The sequence below is a fragment of the Lactuca saligna genome, chromosome 7, assembly GCF_052625555.1.
Source record: "Lactuca saligna cultivar CGN05327 chromosome 7, ASM5262555v1, whole genome shotgun sequence".
Classification (NCBI taxonomy): Eukaryota; Viridiplantae; Streptophyta; class Magnoliopsida; order Asterales; family Asteraceae; genus Lactuca; species Lactuca saligna.
Genome location: NC_136423.1, coordinates 19,865,830 through 19,887,754, shown reverse-complemented (window position 1 = coordinate 19,887,754; position 21,925 = coordinate 19,865,830). Strand labels below are relative to the sequence as shown.

General features: G+C 38.9%; 1 protein-coding gene across 1 annotated transcript; it reads right to left on the bottom strand.

The window, feature by feature from the left end:
• Nucleotides 1-8,428: 8,428 nt before the first annotated feature.
• LOC145005299 (alpha 1,4-glycosyltransferase family protein) lies at nt 8,429-10,414 on the bottom strand. The gene has a single exon (XM_078964379.1). The coding sequence runs from the start codon at nt 10,171-10,173 to the stop codon at nt 8,773-8,775; it is 1,401 nt and encodes a 466-aa protein (XP_078820505.1). The 5' UTR covers nt 10,174-10,414; the 3' UTR covers nt 8,429-8,772.
• Nucleotides 10,415-21,925: the final 11,511 nt, after the last annotated feature.

The window sequence follows — 21,925 nt, the reverse complement described above, 5'->3', positions numbered from 1 at the left end:
CACATCCTCTTCCTTCTCAAGCGTCAAAGACACACAAATGGCACACAAAGCTTAAGAACACTCAATAATCGATTAGGGTTTCGTGAAGAGAGTTTGAGGGCGGTGGGGGCTGGAATGGAGGCCCTATAAGTTGCTTAAATAGGGTGCAAACCCACAAATTTAGGGTTTCATCCAGACATGTCTACTTGTCGAGTCGGGGATTCCGAATCGGCGAGTAGATTCTTCCACCCATGTCCAAATTTAGCCTCCACTCAACTAGTTGGGGCCTCCAACTCGTCGAGCCCCAGAGTAAAAGTGAAAAAATTCTTATTTAAAATACATACCAGGAACCGGACGTTACATGCATCTTGTAACACACATACACAAATACCATTTCTCTATCTTTCTCTTTATCTCTCTCTTTCTTCATTTGTTAGGGAAAACTCATCGAAGCCGGATCTACAAGACCACTGGCGTCGACCATCTTCATCGGAGATAACCATTGTGGGTCGTCATATTCGTTCTCCCAACTCGTCTGAGCTAAAAACAACTGTTATCATACTTATCACTTCTTTCTTTAACACACACCCATCCTACCTCTCTCTCTTCATCGTGTAGCTACAAACACAATCCTCCTCGTCGAAGATCACCATTATCTGCCGATGGTGACTCTTCAATGGCAGTCAAACAGATTGTCGCCCTTTTCTCCCTCTGTCTCAAATTTGTAAACCATAGCTTCGGTGAAAAAGGGTGGTGTTCATCTTATTCATCCATGGCATTCACAAATAAGAAATTAAAACCACCTCCGTATGTTGTTGTCGAATCGGATCTGCAAATGGTTTTGATCCAAAACCATAGCAAGATCTGGAGAGACAAAGAAACATCAAGTTGGTACCCTAGCGTCGCCGTTACTCACGAATGATGCCTCGAAAACCATAACAGTACACCTAGCATCGTTATCTTCATGCGTATAGATAGATAGATAGATAGATAGATAGATAGATAGATAGATAGAGAGAGAGAGAGAAAAAAAAAAGGTTTTCGATCTGGGTTTAAGGTTTGTGATAAGAAGGGTGGAGTTTCAGCGAGAAAATGAGAAGTTGGTTTAAGGTTTGTGATGAGAAGGGTGGAGTTTCAACGAGAAAGGAGAAGTTCGTGGAGAATGATGGCTTCTTCATATTAGTGGAGGTCCAATGATGACAAAAAATCTGATATGTCGATTTAGGGTTCCTAATATGTAATGTGGAGGAGGGGGGGGGGGGGGGGGGGGGTAGACACACAACCTTTTTTTGTTATTGTAATAAAAGAAAAATAGGAAAAAAATAACAATAAGAGCAAATCCGTCATTTTAAACAAATTTAAAATGTCTTGGACCAAAACTACAATAATTTCTTATTTTTGACCGGTGATATTAGTTTAAATTTTTTTGAACAAAAGTGATAATTTTCAGCTATATACAAGCTAGAGGTGCACAAAAATCGATCCTTAACTGGTCCTGGATCCGTCCTAACTCAATCCCTTTTTTCGGATTAGTCTTTTTTTGGACCGGACCTTTTTAGATCGGTTCCTATCGGTTATTGGTCGATCCTTTTTCAATCCAGTTTTTTTACCGGTCTTTTCGATTTGGTCTTTTTCGAATCGGTCTCGCTTTAAACAAGTTCGATACCGATTCTTGGGAGCCGATCGTGAGAAAATTAACATTAAAAAAATTAAGAATCATGTGATACTTTGTGAACTAGCTTGCTCCCAGGCCCTTCTCTCATTTTAATTTTCGAAGGAGCCCATGGCCACGTGTCCGTATTAATTAATATTTATTAGAAGGAATCAATTACATTTTGTATCAAAAACTAAATTTTATTAATAAATCAATTTTATCTTTAATAAAAAGAAAAATAGATTGGATTGGGTTGGTTATAAGTATAAAAATTTGGATTGGATTAGATTGGATTGTACATGTGAAAAAGAGAAAAATTAATCTTTTATACAAAAAAAAGTTAGGTTGGATTGGTAACGGGATGGTTATATTATTTCAACATTTCACCATCCATCAAGTAAATATATAATTATATTATTTCAACATTTCATAACTTCATATATACATATAAACTTGAACATATCAATAATATATTAAAGTTAAAAATGAGGTTCATAACATTATTCTAGCCGTTTGTATAATTGTCGCCATTAATATATAAAAGTAAAAAATTAGGTTCATAACATTATTCTAACAGTTTGTATAATTGTTGTCGTTGTATTATTCTTGTCGTTATATAGTTCTAGCCCAAAACAAATCAATAAAAATTAATTAGTGTTGTTGATGCCGTTAGCCAATTCTCATTAGGGGTGAGCATGGTGCAGTTCGGTGCGGTTTTTAGCCAAAACCGAACCGAAAACCGCAACTTCGGTTTTTTGAAATTTAGAAACCGCACCGTTCGGTTTTTATGCGGTTTTTATTGCGGTTCGGTTTTTTTTACAGTTTTTTGTTAGTTTTTTATTTTTTATTTTTTTTTTATTTTGCCTTTTTACTAAAACTCAAGTAACTGGGCGAGTTACTTTGACTCAGATGAGGAGTGCTAATCATTTTTTGAAAATGAACCGATACCACCACCTCTTGGTTTGAACATAATACGAATTTAATATAATATTTGTTTCACATGTACATGCAATAATATTAATGTATTCATAAAAATGATACTATCATCACTAGTACTTTTCACATTTAAATGTTAAAAAATGTGATAAACATTATTTGTTATTGTAAATATCACTGATTGTATGTTTAAAAATATAGAATCATCATCTGATAGATAAGATAGATATTTATATTTATAAAATTTTTAATTGTCATAAGTTCTTGGTTCTTACAAATATCAACACTTAATATATATATATATATATATATATATATATATATATGCGGTGCGGTTCGGTTTTTTGCGGTTTTTTACGAGACTAGAAACCGCACCGCACCGAGTATTTTCGGTTTTTGCGAAACTAAAAACCGCACCATCGGTTTTCATTTCGGTTTCGGTTTTTCGGTTTCGATTTATGCGGTTTTTTCGGTTTTTTTGGTTTGCGGTTCGATTTTTGCTCACCCCTAATTCTCATGAGTCATGACTAATTAGTTTGAAGAGTAAAACAAATATTAAAGCAAAGGCAAAGCAATTTGTCCCGCATCATTGGTGGCAAATAAGACGGAAAGGTGGAAGCGGCAAATAAGAAAGCATTATAAAATGGGAAATGAAGCCACAAGAGCATTGTAAAAATATTTATAGACCATCTTTTCTTTTCGAATTATTTAAAATAATAGTCTATTTTTTGTAACATATATTTTTTTTAATCAAAATATCCATCATTATTACTTAACCAATCAAAATATTTAATGATGGAGAAAAGGGTAAACTATCATTTTATTGGATAAAATTAAGGTAATTAATGTTTTCTTAATCCGAATCTTTTTTTATCTGTGAACAATAACTTTGAGACGGAAGGAGTATATTCTTAAAGACTTTATGAATAATTGGGCTACCAAGTTATCTTTGACTCGCCGGACTCATCTGGATTGGATCCGGTCTAAAAAAGACTGATTTATTTTTGGACCAGATTAATTTTGGACCTGTCTGGGATCGGTTCTGCCATGTGTAACATTTTGAAGGACCGAGTAGGACTTCAGTCCACACTGAATGTTCTAAGACTGGACTACGACCAATTTAGTTCATATACATATTAAAGATCAGAATATGTAAACACAGTTATGTTAATCAAAATAACTCTTTGATTATTGTGAGAATATCACTCAAAACTCACGGTGTTTACAATGCTTTCCGATGATCATAACTCGACCTAAAACAATGTATATATATACTCCTAACTACTGACTTGTAATTAGATTACAATTAGGAAACTAGAAACCTACTTGTTTATGATTTCCTAAAAACTAGGTTGCTATTACTTGGTCTCCAAGTCCTACTCGACTTAGGATTCCAACAATCACCCCCGAATCTCTAAGTCCTTCTAGAGAATTCTTCAACTCGGTCAATATCATATTATCTCTTTTCACCACCCCAACCTCTTTATCAAGCTTGTTCTGAGAGCAGCTTTCCACCTAACAACAAGACTAGGTCACAACCACATTTACCGTCTTCCGTCACCCGTAAAACAAACCAAATCAAAGTCAACCACTTTGACATCTTCTCGTCCATTTATTTTGCGCCTCCGGTTGGTCTCTCTCTACCTTAGAACCAGCCCGATCAAGAAAAATTGAGGCTGTTGTTGAGATGCTTCAACTCGTAATCAAAAACAATCTACATCCCTTTGAAACGAACCCGATTCCCGCTGCGTCTGCCCCACAACAAAAGGCTACGGTATTCTTGAAACTGACTCTCAAACCGGCACCGTCTTCACCTCGCTCTGATACCAATTAAAGATTAGAATATGTAAACACAGTTATGTTAATCAAAATAACTCTTTGATTATTGTGAGAATATCACTCAAAACTCACGGTGTTTACAATGCTTTCCGATGATCATAAATCGACCTAAAACAATGTATATATACTCCTAACTACCGACTTGTAATTAGATTACAATTAGGAAACTAGAAACCTACTTGTTTATGATTTCCTAAAAACTAGGTTGCTATTACTTGGTCTCCAAGTCATACTCGCCTTAGGATTCCAACACATATTTTTAGGATCAGTTTCGACCCCACCTCTAACACAATTCAAACTCCAAAACTTTTTAAACCAAAGTAAGTAGTGACAATTTTCAAGGATAATGTAAGAGGGTAATAATGTTTCCTGTTTGTCCATTTTAGGTCCCTAACGTATTTTTTGTGCGTATTACACCATTAAGGTTATTATAACCGTTTATAAATAATCATTTTAATAAAAAGAAACCGGTAAAATGGATTATTTCTAAACAGTTATAACAACCTTAATGGTGTAATACACACAAAAAATACATTAGAAACTGATTGGTCTATATTTATAACATAATAAATTATACTAAATATGTTGAATTGATGTGTGATTGCCTAAAAATGTCACTACTTTGATAAAATGTTGAACATTATGTGCAGGAAACTACTTAGTGCTAAAGTGGTCGTAACCCACAAGAAAAACAAGCAAAATGAAGCTAACATGCATGGGAGACGAATTGCTAAAAGAATGAAGAAAAATGGTGTTGAGAAATTTGACCACTCTTCAATGTTTTGATCATATCTCAAAATATAGAGCTCCAATTGACATGAATGAAGAAGTTCTGAAAACTAGACAAAATTTCCTACAACTTTCATGTTTTGCGTTTTTATTGATTCTACCAATTTCATCACCAAAAAGGGGCAACAAAGATGAAGGACGTCCTAAAACGCGTCTAAGACGCCCCCTAGGACGCCTACCCGTTTTAGGACATTTTCAAGTGCAAATCAAGGATGACAGAAGACATGTAAAACACCCTGAAGGACTCCCGGACGTCCTATGTGACGTCTAAGACGCCTACTAGGACGCCGATGCGGAAAACAGCTCCAAAAATCAGTTTTTAGCACCTATTTAAGGGAGATTAAACCCTAATCGACTTGGGACTTCTCCCCTGCGATTTTCACCAGTTTTGGAGGGTTCCAAACCTTCTCCAAACGCGTTCTTGGTCATCAATTTTCGAATCAAAGCTAATAAATCATCAAATTCATTATCATTCAACGTTTGAAGATTGTTCAACCAACGAATCTACATCAATTCCATCAAGGTCCAGATTTGATTACTTCATCCCCAAGATTTCATCGTTCTAAGTTGATTGATCATTAGACTTCATTGATTTTATGATTCCAAGTTGGTTTGTGAATTTTAGCATTATTTCATTGTTTATATTGAAGTTGTGTGTTTTGTTAATTATATGGAAGGCTAAACCACCTAGGTTACTTCCGGGAACGTTGTAAGATGTTATGATGAACACGTTTTGATTATTACTTTTATTATAGTCAATTTCAGTTATTGTTTCATTCTTAAAGTTATGATTTTTACTTATAGTAATTGGAGTTGGGTTTTCTTATTGTGTGATATTGCAACTAAGATAGTGTATTGTTAATTCATTACTCATTCTGAATTCAAGTAGTTTAGGAACTAAGATGATCAGTTGAAGCCACACACATTATTCCGAATTTGTAGTATTATATACTCAACATTGTAATAGGTAATCGTAGGACACAATATTGCCAAGCCACTCATTGTTCCTAATCCATTTAGACATTGGGAGTAAGACAAGTAGGAATAATGTATTGTGTGCCCAAAGTTATTTATTGCATGTTGATTGACCTTAGTTATGTTTTCATAATTAATTTGGAATTTAAGGGAAGATAAACATGCGAGTCTTAATCATCCAACACTGAACCTGAAGTAACCTTGTTTTTCTCATTGGTAATCGTTTACAATATAAATTTTCTAGTTTTTTTTATTTAAATCTTAGTTTAATATTTTTCGTGACAATTGCAAGTATTAGTTCCTTTTCATTTACTACTATAGCACAAAGTTTGACCACAAACTCCTCGTGGATTCGACCCTTACTTACCCTAGCTATCTAGTGTGTGTGAGGTTTATTTTTGACCGAGACAACGACCTCGATCAGGAACCTAATATGGACAAATGAGAAACGTTATTACCCTCCTAAGTCATTATCCCCGTAAGAAATTATTAACCCCTATAGTAAATTTTTACTTTTTAAATAAGAAACTTGTAGGTCTTGGGGTTGGTAATTTGGATGCTTTTAACCTCGACCTTCTTTATAAATGGAAGTGACGGTTTCTTAATAACAAAGGAGCTCTTTGGGTTAAAATTGTCAAATTTTGTCACGGGGAAGGTAGTGGTTTTTCGGAAGATTCGAGAATAGGAACTGAAGGGGGTGTTTGACAAAAGATTGTAGGATCCATTAATCATCTCCATGAGAATGGTTGTATTCATTCTAATTCCATTTATAGAGTGGTGGGGGATGGGACTCAAACGAGGTTCTTGAAGGATGTTTAATGCTTAGATATTTCTCTTAGGGAGCGGTTCGGGAGGCTCTTTGCTTTGGCCTTTAATCAAGATGCTCGAGTAAGTGAATAATGAGATTCAAGGGATGGAATTTTCATTGGTGTCAGGGGATTAGATGAGGGGCTGAATTGACCCAATTTGATTATCTTGTGGAGATATTAAATCCTATTTGCATAGGGGAAATGCCGGATAAGTGGTCTTGGGAGCTTGAATCGTCGGGTATCTTTACTGTTAAATCAGCACGAAATTAGGTTAATGATATGACGCTTTCTATGGGTAGTATGCCTACTAGGTGGAACCGTTTCGTCCCTATCCATGATGTGGTTACAAAATCCAATCCGGCCTTAATTTGTTCTCTCTAGCTCCTTGCTAGAGGTTAACTGGATGATGCGGTTACAAAATCCAATCGAATTCAAACTTTTCTACTTTTTATTCTTTTTAATTTCAACAACTTTATATGAAATACACATATAAAAATAGATACTAAAAAATCCTAAAAATATATATTCAAAATAATAAATACTAAAAATCTTAGGAAGGTAATAACGTTTTCTGTTTGTCCATTTTAGGTTCCTATGTATTTTTTGTACGTACTGCACCATTAAAGTTATTGTAACCATTTACAAATAATGCTTTTAACAGGAAGAAACCGGTAAAATGGATTATTTCTAAACGGTTATAACAACCTTAATGATATAATACACACAAAAAATACGTTAGGAACCTAATATGAACAAACGGGAACGTTATTACCCTCCTAAATCATCATCCCCAATTTTTAGTTATACATACGGATCACTTTTGCAGTTTAGTCATTTTGATAATATTGTTCCCCGGTCATTTACTTGGTGTAATGATAGACATAAGTCTAATCTTAACCGAGTTGATTGGAAACAAAACCCGGTTAACATTATTATGTAACTTGTTTTGTGTAGCTCTTTGGTAGCTTCTTTTTAGTTTACCGTTTGGAAAAAAAATTGTGTAAAACAAACATATATGTTTTTTTTCTTCATTCAACCTGAAAAGTAGAAGTCCCTTTTACAAAAGTTGTTTTCTAATGATGCCAAAAGACAAAGAAGCATATAATATAAGAATTTAACCTTTTTAACAAATACATGATTGAATAAAGAGCAATAAATAATTTAATTTTTACTGCTTGTTATACAAATTATAAGAACATAATTAAAACCATGAGGGACTGAGGGTATATAAAGTGGTTTGATGTTTTAAAAGTCGAAAATCAATAGCAAAATTCCATGTCTACTCTAAGCAAAATTGTACGATTCCAAATGCATAATGTACTGCTTTATACTGCACAAAGTACAAGTAATTATATCATTACTACTCTCGGTTATACCAAATCTACTCTCGACTGAGGTTCAACTACTTAGAAACACTAAAATAGAAGCATGTAGATATTGCGAGATATGAAACCAAAACAAAGACAACATCTTTTTCCAAAGCAAAAAGGTACAACTTTGTAATGAATAATGTACAAGTTATTTCAGCACTATTTTGCCATTTCCGCTCCAAAGAAAATACTATAAACCAATGTTTGCTTTTGAAAACTACAACCATATAACGAAATCTTTTATGAACTTTGCTTGTAATTCATATGATCATGCTAAAATAATGCAATCAAAAAACTTGAAATTATATCCGATTTCTTCGTTTTTCACCGGGTCTTTTTTTTATCGTAATCAAAATGTGGAAGGAATTGAGTTGATTCCTAACCACAAATAACACGAAAGATTGGATTTTTTTTCCTGGTTTTATTGTATACTTACAATGCTATTTGTGGATGAATTGCAGAAAACACAATGACTTGATAAAATCTTTCCCACAATGCTTCCTTCTTCAACACGAAGGTTTCTACTCTGCTTATTCCAAAGATGAACAGCATAACTCTGGCTTCGAATCTGCCTAAGTTTACACCTCAACCATTTTGCATCCGTCTCATTTTTAGCCCCACGAAAAAGATTCCGAACCCTGTTCCAGTTCACTGGATAAAAAGCTGATGGGGGTAGAATCGTAAAATTATATCCAGGCCTACCTTCAAGCCTTGAAACTACACGTGAAACCAAGTAAGGACCATTGTGACCCCATTTGTTTCCATTGAAAGTTAATGCGAACTCTTCGATAAACTTGTAAACCAATGGATGCATTTTATCGAACACCATGACTGCGTTATTCAACCTGCTCCAGTTCTTTGAACCCAAATCCAATGTTTGAGCTCCGATTGAATTCTTTAACTTCGAGAAGCTTTTCAAAATCATAACATCGGTATCCATATAAACCCCACCGAATTTATATAACAAACAAAGCCGAAGCAAGTTTGATAAGTTTTGACCAAATGGAATGAACCCAGCATCAACATCACCTCTAGTTAACTTAACAAACCATGATTCTGCCATTGTGTTCTTGAACAAGTAGTGTAAATCAGGCGAAATTGCTGTTACTCGAAACCCTTTTTCCAAAAATGGTTTTAGAATCTGGCGTCCTCTATTCGAATCCATGGAGTTTGAAAGGATTAGCAGACACCCATTTGGGTGTGTGTTGAATACAGTTTCGATTGAGTGGACTTCTTTTTCACCAAAAGAAATCAAAGGCGAAATCCACGTCATAAAGAAACGAACCTTGCAAGAAGTCTCATTCTTGCTAAAGAATTCCTTCACTCTCGCCCGGAAATACCCTCGCCGGAGCCGGTCAGAAGGCTCCATGAAAGTCAAACCCTCCAAAAGTTTCTTCTTTTTGACCGGGAAATCTTCGGATTCGAAAGGTAAACTGTGAGATTTTCGCAGAAGGGGTAAATGGGTATTTGAGATTACAGATGGCGTTTCTTCTTTCACCAAGGATATACTCTGCTGCTGATGTTGTTCTACATTGTGCACTGAGTAAGGTACAGGGTTAAAGCTCGTATAATCTCCGCCGCCGGCCACCGTATTTCGTTGTAACTTCAAATGGGTTTTCGAGATTACAGATGGGTTTTCTTCTTCAAGCGCATACATTAAATTCGACAAAGAAGACGACACAGACACCAAGTTTCTTGAATCTCCGGCGATATTTTCCGGGTAAGGTATCATTATGGAGAAGATAGAAGCTCCATTGAAAGCAATCAACAGAAGCAAGAGAAGAGATAAAACAGCAACGAAAGATCTCTTCTTATTCTCCATTGACTAGTTCTCCGAAACCAGAATCTTTTCTTTTGCTTCATCGTATCGTGTTTACGGAATATGGAAGATGAGCGTAGATGAGCATGGTTGAATTTGATGGCGGCAAACGTCAGAAGATGAAGTGTGTGTTTTGAAGTGTTTGGAACCAAAATTGTGTTGGTTTGATCAAGAAAAGTGGAGGGATTTCATTGAAGACAGGTTTGTACTTTAGCGGAAGAGAGAGAAGATCGATTGGATATTTTTAAGTCGTGTTGATCTAGGAAAGGGGCCACAGCCCACATGCATGGTTAGGTGAGGTGCAATAAACAACTTTCCCTTCGAACCTTTATTATCTTTTGATTATTCTTTCTCTTAATTCTCACTTTCACACACAAACACAAATATAATTTGGTTTTGATTGACAAACATAAAAACATTTTTTAAAACATCTTTAATAGGAAGTTTATGTAGGCCTCTTCTTTAAATTTCAATAAAACTTGACTTTATCTTTAGGGATAATAATTTATGAGAGTAACTAGCCTTACTTTTATATATATTTAATATCAAATTTAATTTGTGTTCGATTATCATGAATTTTTCTTGATTGTTTAAAAATTATTATTATAACCAAGCTAATGTAGGTTTGTATGTATATATTGAGTCATATATGAGATTTATTAAATATGTACAATTTTTTGATTGGCTCACTATATACATAAAAACCTATAATGGCTAATTATAATCATGTTTTTCAAATTGGAACTTTTATACTTATTTTTTCAAATTACTTTGTGTATCCCTTTTTGTGAGTGAAGTTGTATTTGTGTATCCATATGATTTGATGATTTATGTGAGTGGGATGAATACTTATAACAACACCTTTTTCAAATAATCTAAAAAAAAATCAGTGATAGATAAAAAAACAAAAATAAGTTTAATAACATGTTTACAAAATAAAGTTAATTACATTGGCAATTATTTATCCCTTTACTTAAAAGGTGCTAAAAATTTAAACAATTTTGTTAATCATTCGGCATTTATAAAACATATTTGAGTTTTTTATAATATAATTAGCATTGATCATTTAACAATATCTAATTTTATTCTTTTAACTTAATTTAATTATATATTTTATTATTTATTGAATATTATTTTATTTCATTTTAACTTAAATATCAAATACTAAAGTTGAAGCAACCATAATTTTTTTTACTAGTTTATTAATTTTACAACTATATTGTAACATCATGTTTTGTGAATTAGCAATGACGGGGTGGGTTATAGTTGTTTAGCTGAAATGAGTCGATTGTATAATGAAAACTCTTGATATGGTTGACATGGTAAAGCCATGAGCAAGTGGTGTTATTATGAAAAAGAACATGTTGCTAATTGTGATAGTCTCTCGCTTGATAGCCTATGTGTGAGGCTATGAAAGTCAGACTCGATAATGTCAAATGAGTGATTATTGATATTGAAATGTAGCCATGATGATGCATCACGTGTGAGCGAAAACAATATACTAAAACAGATTTTGTATGAGAAAGTTGTGGGCATTTTATGTTTAGGAGTTAAAGTAGGCTAAAGTTGATGGAAGTACAATGCCTAAATGAGCACTTTAAGGGGAACACATGGATTGTGTATTACATAGACCGTGAAGCAATGTTGTAAAAATCATCGAGTTGGCCGATTACTCAGCCGAGTATTCCCTACTTGGCCTCTTACCGAGGCGAGTTACAAAATCCGAGTACTCCTCAATCGGCCCCTAGTGAAGTGAGTGGTGTTGTAAAACCCAGTCAATTCGGTGATTAATATGTATAATATACTTAATGATTTATTATTTAACACACACATGTGATTATTACTACATATATATCTTAAAAATTCACGAAATGAGACCATTGTGTGGTTTTCAGTTTTTATTTATTTACATGTATCTAATTCTGTTATATATTTCAATAAACTTATGGTTTTAACTTATGATTTTGACATATATAATTTTCCTAAAAATATTTCTACATGAATTACCGTATCTAAGTACACACGGGGTACTCCCGAGTACTCACTACTCGGTAGTTAGTCGAACATGTACCGAGTAGCGAGTTCTACAACCATGTCATCAAGCGTAAGAAGTATCACGAGTGTTTTGGTAGAAGTGGCTAAATCGCTCAATAGATGTGACACGATGACCCCTTGGTCGTGTCACGAAGCATAGGAAGTATCACGACTATTTTGGATTGTTGTGGACGCGATGCGTTGACCGTTAACCGTTGACCATTTGACCAATTTGACTTTTTGTCAAACTTTGATGCACATGAAGTTTTGGGATTGAGATTGATCTCTGTTTGGTATCGATTGTTGAGATATGTCTAATGGTGAATTTAGGTTGTTTGTGCTAGTTGATTCATTTAATGTAAGAGTTGGATTGCTAGCTTCAGGTGAGTTTTATCACTACATTGTGTGTGACATTATATGTCCTCTATGAGGTAGGATGTCTGCATATTGTTATTGTAAGAATGTGTCATTAGGATCTATTTGACCAATTAGACTAGAGTAGTCTTTTGTAATGATAACTAGAAGGTTGTATGATGAGATCATATACCTTAAGATGGGATGACGGCGAATGAAGATAGGGCGTAAGCCTACAAGCCCTATGAGATGATGGTGGAACGATGATAGGGCGTGAGCCTACATGCCCGATGAGATGATGGTGGAATAGGGATAGGTCGTGAGCCTATATGCCCAATGGGATAATGATGGAACGGAGATAGGCCAGGGCCTATAGGCTCAATGGGATGATAATGAAACCATGTTAGACCACACGACTACATGCTTAGAAGGATGGGGACATTATGATGAGATTGTAAGCTTGCAATTTGTATTCAAAGTATATTTGATGGAATATGTGGTGTATTAGGGAACTCACTATACTTTATGCTTACTAATTATTTAAAATATATTTTTCAGGTTTTCATAAGAAAGATTAGGGCCCGATATGACTGTACCTACATGTTGATATGATTATGGTTTCATGTTATGTTTTTATGATAATTGAATAAAATGGATATTTTGTAACATCCCAAAACTTTCATAAAATTTAAAATTTTCAAAACAACCATTCTTCTATAGAAATATTTACAAAAGCCGTTGTTCCCAAAAAATTATTTAAAAATCGAAATCCCTTTCAACATAGTTTCCAAAACGTTCACATTATCAAAGTTTCTCAAAAATCATAAGTCCAAAATAAGAGGATGTGTACGTTCACGCCTTTACCTTTCCACGATCCACTGAAGTACATGAAACCATAAACGAAAACTGTAAGTACGAAGCTTAGTGGGTTTCCCCTAAAGTACCAACAACCAAACATATAACATATACAAATAACAACATGTATATAGAGCCTTCAGCATGTCTGGTGTAACAACGTGAAATTTTAAAACAGTTTTTCATTATTAAAACAAACAAGATTCATATAATTCATTTCAAAAACTCAAGTGTCACATGACATCTCAAATAAACATATCTTAGAATCTCAAAATACATAATTTTCCATCAGTGTGTACAAATCATGTCGACGCCTTCCCGTGATCCTTGCTGGTACGTGAAACACACCACATAAACATTGTAAGCATAAATGCTTAGTGAGTTCCCCAAAATACCACATACAACACATAATATCCACTCGAGGCTATAACTCGGTATGACCCACCGGTCAACGTGTATTAGCGGGACCCTCCAGCCCCGTAGCTCGTTGGACCCTCCGGTCCGGTCTAAATCGTTGGCCCCTTCGGTCCGGTCTAGCCTCAATAGTCATTGAACCCTCTGGTCCGGTCTATATAACACATAGCATACATATAACATAATGCACATAAATCTCAAGATACACATACACATAAGACCCTCCGATCCACACATAGATACCACTCTAGGTAATGTATAATGAGAAGACTCACCTCGTACGATGTAAGATAATCTCTAGCTCAATAACTCGACCTAGCCTCCTCCTCCTATGAAAATAACATCTCTAATCAACACATCTCTAGTCCTCATCCCTAAAGATTTGGTAGAAGACCTAACCCTTCCTGGCCTCTCTAGATTCAAGTTGACCAAAACCCCAAGCTCAACTGAAGTTAACTCTAGTCAACGGTCAAACTTTGACCAGACTTGTCGAGTGCATATGGGTGACTCGGCGAGTCCAAGCGTACCCTATGGATCCTTCTAAAGCCTCACTCGACTCGTCGGGTGAACCTTCCACTCGACAAGTTACCACTGGTCATGAATCGCGGGGCAACCCCGACTCGACTCATCGAGTTCCCTTATGGACTCGGCGAGTTTCTTCCATAGCCACACTCATCTGACCTTCTGAGGTCAGATCTGTTTCTCTAACCTATATATCTGACTTCCTAATGCTCGATAATCACGTAATGGTCCAGTCTTTGCACTCATGCAACGTCCATAATGCTTCTTTTGGTGAAATAGCTTCTAAAATGGCACCCTAGGTTCATACCTCTAATGTAACAACATAAAGCAGAATGGATGGGAATCTCTGGACCTCTTAAGGTCCAGATCTAAGAGCTATTCCACCTTGGGACCTCATGAGCTTCGAGTCCAATCTAAAGAAGTGATAAGAAAACCCTAGATTCAAGTAGATCACCATAAACACGAGATTGAGCATAGATCCATACCTCTAGTAGCCTCTTCTGATAAAATGGTAGCAAATTTGAGCTCCTTAAGCTGTCTAGCTTGCCCTCCTTCCTTGTTCCTTGCAAAATCACACTAGAGATGATGAAAATGGCTTCCTCTCTCTCTTTACGCTCTCTGGTTCTCTGGTGCTCTCAAGGGTGAAGGTGGCTGCAAATGAGGGCAATAAGATCCCTTAAATAGGGCACAAGCCTGATGATTTAGGGTTTTTTCTCACAGCACGGACTCGTCGAGTCGACTCCCCTACTTGTCAAGTCCCTTCATTAAATCCAGTCAGCAAATTGCGATCCTACTCGATGAGTTTAGGCGTCAACTCGTCGAGTCCTTCTTTTGACAAAAATAAATAATTAAAATATGATACCTAGAATGCAGATGTTACAATTCTCCCCCACTAGAATTAGACTTCGCCCTCAAAGTATCGCTCTGCAAACAACTCTGGATGTTGTTCCTGCATCTCCAACTTTGGCTCCCAAGTCAACTCAGACCCTTTCCGATGTTGACACTGGACCTGAACCAGGGGCACCTCCTTGTTCCTCAGAACCTTGATCCTCCGATCCAGGACCGCGATTGGACTATCAACATAATTCAGGCTCGCATCCACCTGTATATCCTCTAGTGGCACTACTGCCGACTCGTCGGCTATAAAATTACTCAACTGAGACACGTGGAATGTATCATGTATCTGGCTCAACTCCGCAGGTAGCTCTAAACGATACGCTACCCTACCCACCCTCGCGGTCACCCTGAAAGGACCAATGTACCAGGGCCCCAGCTTTCCCCTCATCCTGAATCATATCACTCCTTTCCAAGGAGATACCTTCAGGAGTACGAAGTCACCAACCTGAAACTCGAGCTCGGATCATCGCCTATCAGCATAACTTTTCTAGCGACTCTGAGCTATCAGCAACCTTTATCTGACTAGTTGCATCTACTCAATCGTCTAAAGCACTATCTCAATGCTTCCCATCACTCACCACCCTAACTCTCCCCAACAAATGGGAGTTTGACACCTCCTCCCATACAACAACTCGAAAGGAGGCATACCAATACTCGAATGGTGGCTGTTGTTATAGGAAAACTCAACCAATGGTAGGTACGTGTCCCAACTTCCTCCAAAGTCCAACACACATGATCGAAGCATGTCCTCGAGCATCTGAATCATCTGCTCGCTCTGTCTGTCCGTCTGTGGGTGGTAAGCGGTGCTGAAATGCAACCTCGTACCCAGCTCCTCATGGAATTTCATCCAAAACCTAGAAGTGAAACGTACATCTCGATATGACACAATAGAGATCGGTACTCCATGCCACAATACCACCTCTCTCACATACATCTCTGCCAGTCTCTCTGTGGAAGAGCTCTCACTGATAGCAAGGAAGTGAGCGCTCTTCGTCAGTCGGTCAACGATCACCCAAATTGCATCGACACCCCTCGTGGTCCTCGGTAATTTGGTGATGAAAACCATGGAAATTTGTTCCCACTTCCACTGGAGAACCTCAAGTGGCTGCAACTTGCCATGCGGACGTTGGTGCTCGGCCTTAAGTCTGCGACATGTCAAGCACCTCTCAACAAACCACGCCACATCCCTCTTCATACAGGGCCACCAATACTCTCTCTTTAGGTCCAAATACATCTTAGTGGCCCAGGGATGGATCGAGAACCTCGATCTGTGCGCCTCCTCCATCAGGATGGTACGTGCCCTGCCTGTAAACGGCACCCAAATCCGACCCTGAAAGGTCATAAGCCCTCGGCTATTGGTAACAATCTCAGATACCTACCCAATCACCCACTCTCTCTTGTGGTTCTCCAGTCTCACAGCCTCTGCCTGGGCCTCTCGGATGGTATCCAACACCGGAGTCATCACCTTCATCCTCATACAAATATCTCGTATCAGGGCATTCTCCGCCCTACGGCTCAGGGCATCGGCTACAATGTTAGTCTTGCCCGGGTGGTACAAGATCTCGTAGTCATAATCCTTTACCACATCCAACCATCTCCTTTGGCGCATGTTCAGGTTGGGCTGAACCATCAAGTACTTCAAACTCTTGTGGTCCGTGTATATGATACACCGAACCCCATACAAATAATGACGTCATATTTTGAAGGCGAACACCACGGTCCCCAACTACAAATCGTAGGTGGGATACCTCACCTCGTGAGGCTTCAGCTGCCTCGAGGCATACACTATCACGTGTCCTCTCTGTATATAGACCTGGCAATGGAGCGGGTTTGGAGCGAATCAACCTTGATCCAAACCCTTTTAACAAATTTCAAAATCTTATCCAAACCTGCTCTGTAACTCGCAGGGTTTTGAATAATCAAACCCATACCCTTATCCACCGAATCAACAGATATCCAAACCCGCCCCATAACCCGTAGGTTTTTTGAATAATAAAACACATTTTACTTAAATCATAAAATCACATTTATTAAATAAAACTAAGTTTTGATTTAGAAAACACATTATGTACTCGAGGACTTTCTATTGGAATTAAAATCCTTATTTTAGTTACTTCCGATTGGTTTTTGAGCATCGATTGCATTGATAGAGAATAGAAATTACAAACTTTCTTCCGGTTGATAAATAACCTTATTGATTTATAAATGAAATTGGTGATTACATGATGAAATATAAAGGAAATGAAATCATGAATCTTGGGATAAGAGTAGAAGACTGGAAGTCTAGAAGTTGAGTCCTTGACTCCTATGTAAAAACAATTTAGTCTTTGGCCTTTTCTCTTTGGATTTCTAATTGGAATTTAATGTAAAATTTAGGTAATATAAAATATAAATTTATATTTATAAAATTTATATGGGGCGGGTTATAAATGGAGCGGATCGGTGCTGATCCATACCCGACCCTTTTAATAAAAGGGTTAGCAGGTACGGGTCGTTAATGGGTAAACGGATCAAAAACTATGCTCCAAACCCATATAATTGTTAAGGGTTTGGATCGGATCAGGGTCAAAACACGCTCCATTGCCAGGCCTATATGTATAAGCACCACACCCAACCCCGATATCGATGCGTCACAATACACCACGAAATCCTCCATTCCCTCTGGAAAGCCTAACACTGGGGCTTCGCACAGTCTCTGGTGAAGAGTCTCAAACGAGGTCTGCTGGTGAGAAGCACGAAAATCTTGGAGAAATCCTTGATAAATCTCTGATAGTAGCCAGCCAACCCTAGAAAAATCTTGATCTCGGTGGGGGATCTCGGCACCTCCTAGCTCATAACCGCCTCAATCTTGGCCGGATCTACCAATCCCATTCTGGTTGACGAGGTGTCCCAAGAACTGGACCTCTCATAACCAGAAATCACACTTGGAGAATTTGGCGTAAAGCATCTCTGACCTCAATACTCTGAGAATCTCTCTCAGATGCTCCTCATGCTGCTCTCTAGATCTCGAATACACCAGTATATCGTCGATGAACACAATCTTCGATCTATCCAACATCGATCTGCATACTGTGTTCATGAGATCCATGAACACTGTTGGTGCATTGGTGAGCCGGAAAGGCATCACCATGAACTCGTAGTGCCCATAACGAGTCCTAAACGCCGTCTTCTGGATATCCTCATCACGCACCCTCATCTGGTGATATCCAGACCTCAAGTCTATCTTGGAGAACCAAGATGCTCCCTGCAACTGATCGAACAGATCATCGATCCTTGGTAATGGATAACGGTTCTTGACCATCAACTTGTTCAACTCCCGATAATCAATGCAGATCCGGTGTGAACCATCCTTTTTCTTGAAAAAAAAGATCGGCGCTCCCCACGGCGAGCTACTCGGTCAAATAAACCCCTTCCCCAGTAGCTCCTGAAGCTGCAAGGATAACTCCTGCATCTCTGGCAGCGCAAGGCAATAAGGTGCCTTGGCGATAGGCGCTGCCCCTGGAACCAAATCGATGCGGAACTCCATCTGCCACTCGGGAGGCACCCCCAACAACTCCTCGGGAAAAACATCCAGGAACTCACGTATTATCGGAACATCATCAACCGAACTCGGCCTCTCTATGGCCACTCGTGTATCCATCACATAAGCTAGACACCCACTGCAGCCCTGTTGTAAACTCTATTTCGCCCTGGCAGCCGAACAAAATGTTGACCCATATCGGGTACCCTCGCCATATGCAGTCAGCTCTCCCCCACTAGGGTCTTGTATCGTCACCATCTGTCGCTTGCAGTCTATAACCTCCCGAAATAGGCTCAACCAATACATGCCCACTATAACGCAAACGTCACCCATCACAATCGGGACTAGATCTATCGGAAACTCAACTCCAAAGATCTTGAGTACACATTCTCGAATCATGTCAGTAGCATACACCGCTCGCTCTTCGGCTATTGAATCTCGTAGAGGTCGACTCAACGCCTCTCGTCGAATACTGATGTGCCGACTAAACGCTAACGACACAAATGATCGACTCGCACCCGAGTCAAATAACACCAAAGCAGGTACATAACTCACAAGAAAAGTACCTACGCATATCATAATATAAGCACAATATCTAAACTCAGCATAAATAAATGAAAGAATACATACCAACCACGACATCGGGCGCTGCGTGGACCTCCTCCGTTGTCAACTGGATGGCTCTCCGAGCCTTCAGTGCCTCGGCCTTCACTGGCCGACCCTCAATAACCCGTGCAGTAGCAAGGGCAGATCCATGCGTTGATCCCTGTAACAGTTGTGGGCACTCGGCCCTACGGTGACCCGTCTAGTTGCTGTGAAAGCAAACTGCAAACCCTTTGGGGCAATCCCTCGCAAAATGCCTCTCCTTGCCACACTTGTAGCACACCCCCGCTCTGCACACTCCCTCATGGCTCTTACCGCACTTCCCACAAGTGGGGACCTTCTGACCCCCAGATGTCGAATCAGCGGGCTTTGCCCACTTGGCTGCTGGCTGTACCTGTACCAATCGCCTGCCCCTCCTCTGAGACTCAGGCTCCTCCCTAGCCCGAGTCTCTTTCTCAATCTCCATCTTCTGGGCATTTTCCTGGAGCTCAGCAAATGTCCAGTAAGTCGATTTTGCAATGAACTCCCGAATGTCCCTCCTCAGAATGCTCAAATATCGGCTCATGCGTGCCTGCTCAGACGACACATACAACACCCTCTCGTGAAGCATTTGTGTAATCACAGTCACGGACTCCGTTCCCTGCTTTAGGGACAAGAAATCCTGCACCAATTGTTCCCTTTCCACCGGGGGAACATACTCATATCGAAACATGGTGGTGAACCTCTCCCAGGTCACTGATGTAATCTCTGCAGAAGTGAAATCAGCCATCACAAATTTCCACCAATCCTTCGCTCCCAAGTGAAGCTGGTTCAAAGCGAACCGAACCCTTAGATGCTCCGGACAAGAACAGGTGTAGAAGCATCCGTCAATGTATGAAATCCACCTCATCGTGGCTATCGGATCCTGAGTCCCATCAAACTCTGGTGGCTTCGTGTTGCTGAACTCTCGGTACAGCAACGAGTCACCCCCCTGTGGCCTCGCGACAACAATAGCTATTGTGGCTGCAACAATAGCCGCCTCGGTAACAATAGCGTACCTCTCGTCAAACGTCTCAATCAGCGTGGTCTTGATAGACCCAAACATTTCCGAAATGGCCTCCCGGATCGCCGCGACCACCTTGTCATGTATCATCCGACAAATCTCCTCATCGGTAGCGCCACTGCCCCCTGGTGTGTGGCGTGTCCCAACCGTGATGTCTCTAAAACACAACACAAAAGATATCAGAGACTCGCTCAAGTATCCTCGCACTCGATAACCCAGCCCTACTTGTTCCCTAGTAACCTGAGGATTCTTACTTGGACTGTGCGCTTATCCAGTGTTTTAAGTAGTACGGGCCCTATACTACCTTCGACACCGCATCAACACTCATTCCAAGTCCTACTCCTAGGATCCCAGATCACAAGTACTCTACATCTCTCTAAGCATAGGCTACCCTTCGGTAGACTTCTCATAAGTTCCTCACTACTACCTACCCACTCTCAAAGCATCTCATAGCAGCAGTAATCCCCTAGGCTAAGGCATCACAAATCAGGCCACTCTAGTACTAGATATGAATACCTAGCCTACTCTAGCATATATAGCTTATCACATAATATCACATAATGTAAGGGTATTTTGGGAAATCACCGTTCGGGATCTGGCTGATCATACACACTGCTCCGTTCTGCTTGTCTCAAAATCTTTTACTTATCAGAAAAAATTGTTTATTTTATGAAAATCTATCTCAAATCCTCAGTTTGAGTTCAGATACGCCAAAAGGTGCATCCGAATCCCTCAAACCAAGGCTCTGATACCAACTTGTAACAACGTGAAACTTTAAAACAATTTTTCATTTTTAAAACAAACATAATTCACATAATTCATTTCAAAAACTCAAGTGTCACATGTCATCTCAAATAAACATATTCCAGAATCTCAAAATACATTATTCTCCATCAGTGTGTACAAATCATGTCGATGACTTCCCGCGATCCCCAGTGGTACCTGAAACACATCACACAAACACTGTAAGCATAAATGCTTAGTGAGTTCCCCAAAATACCACATACAACACAAAATAGCCACTCGAGGCTATAACTCGTTATGACCCTCTGGTCAACGTGTATCAGTGGGACCTTCCAGCCCCGTAGGTGGCTATAACTCTGTATGACCCTCTAGTCAACGTGTATCAGCGGGACCCTCCAGCCCCGTAGCTCGTTGGACCCTCCGGTCCGGTCTAAATCGTTGGACCCTCCGGTTCGGTCTGGCCCGAGGACCCTCTGGCCTTAATAGTCGTTGGACCCTCTAGTCCGGTCTATATAACACATAGCATACATATAACATAATGCACATAAATCTCAGCATACACATACACATAAGACCCTCCGGTCCGCACATAGATACCACTCTAGGTAATGTATAATGAGAAGACTCACCTCGTACGATGTCAAATAATCTCTAGCTTGATAAATCAACCTAGCCTCCTCCTCCTATTAAAATAACATCTCTAATCAACACTTCTCTAGTCCTCATCCCTAAAGATTGGGTAGAAGACAATTCTACCCCTTCCTGGCCTC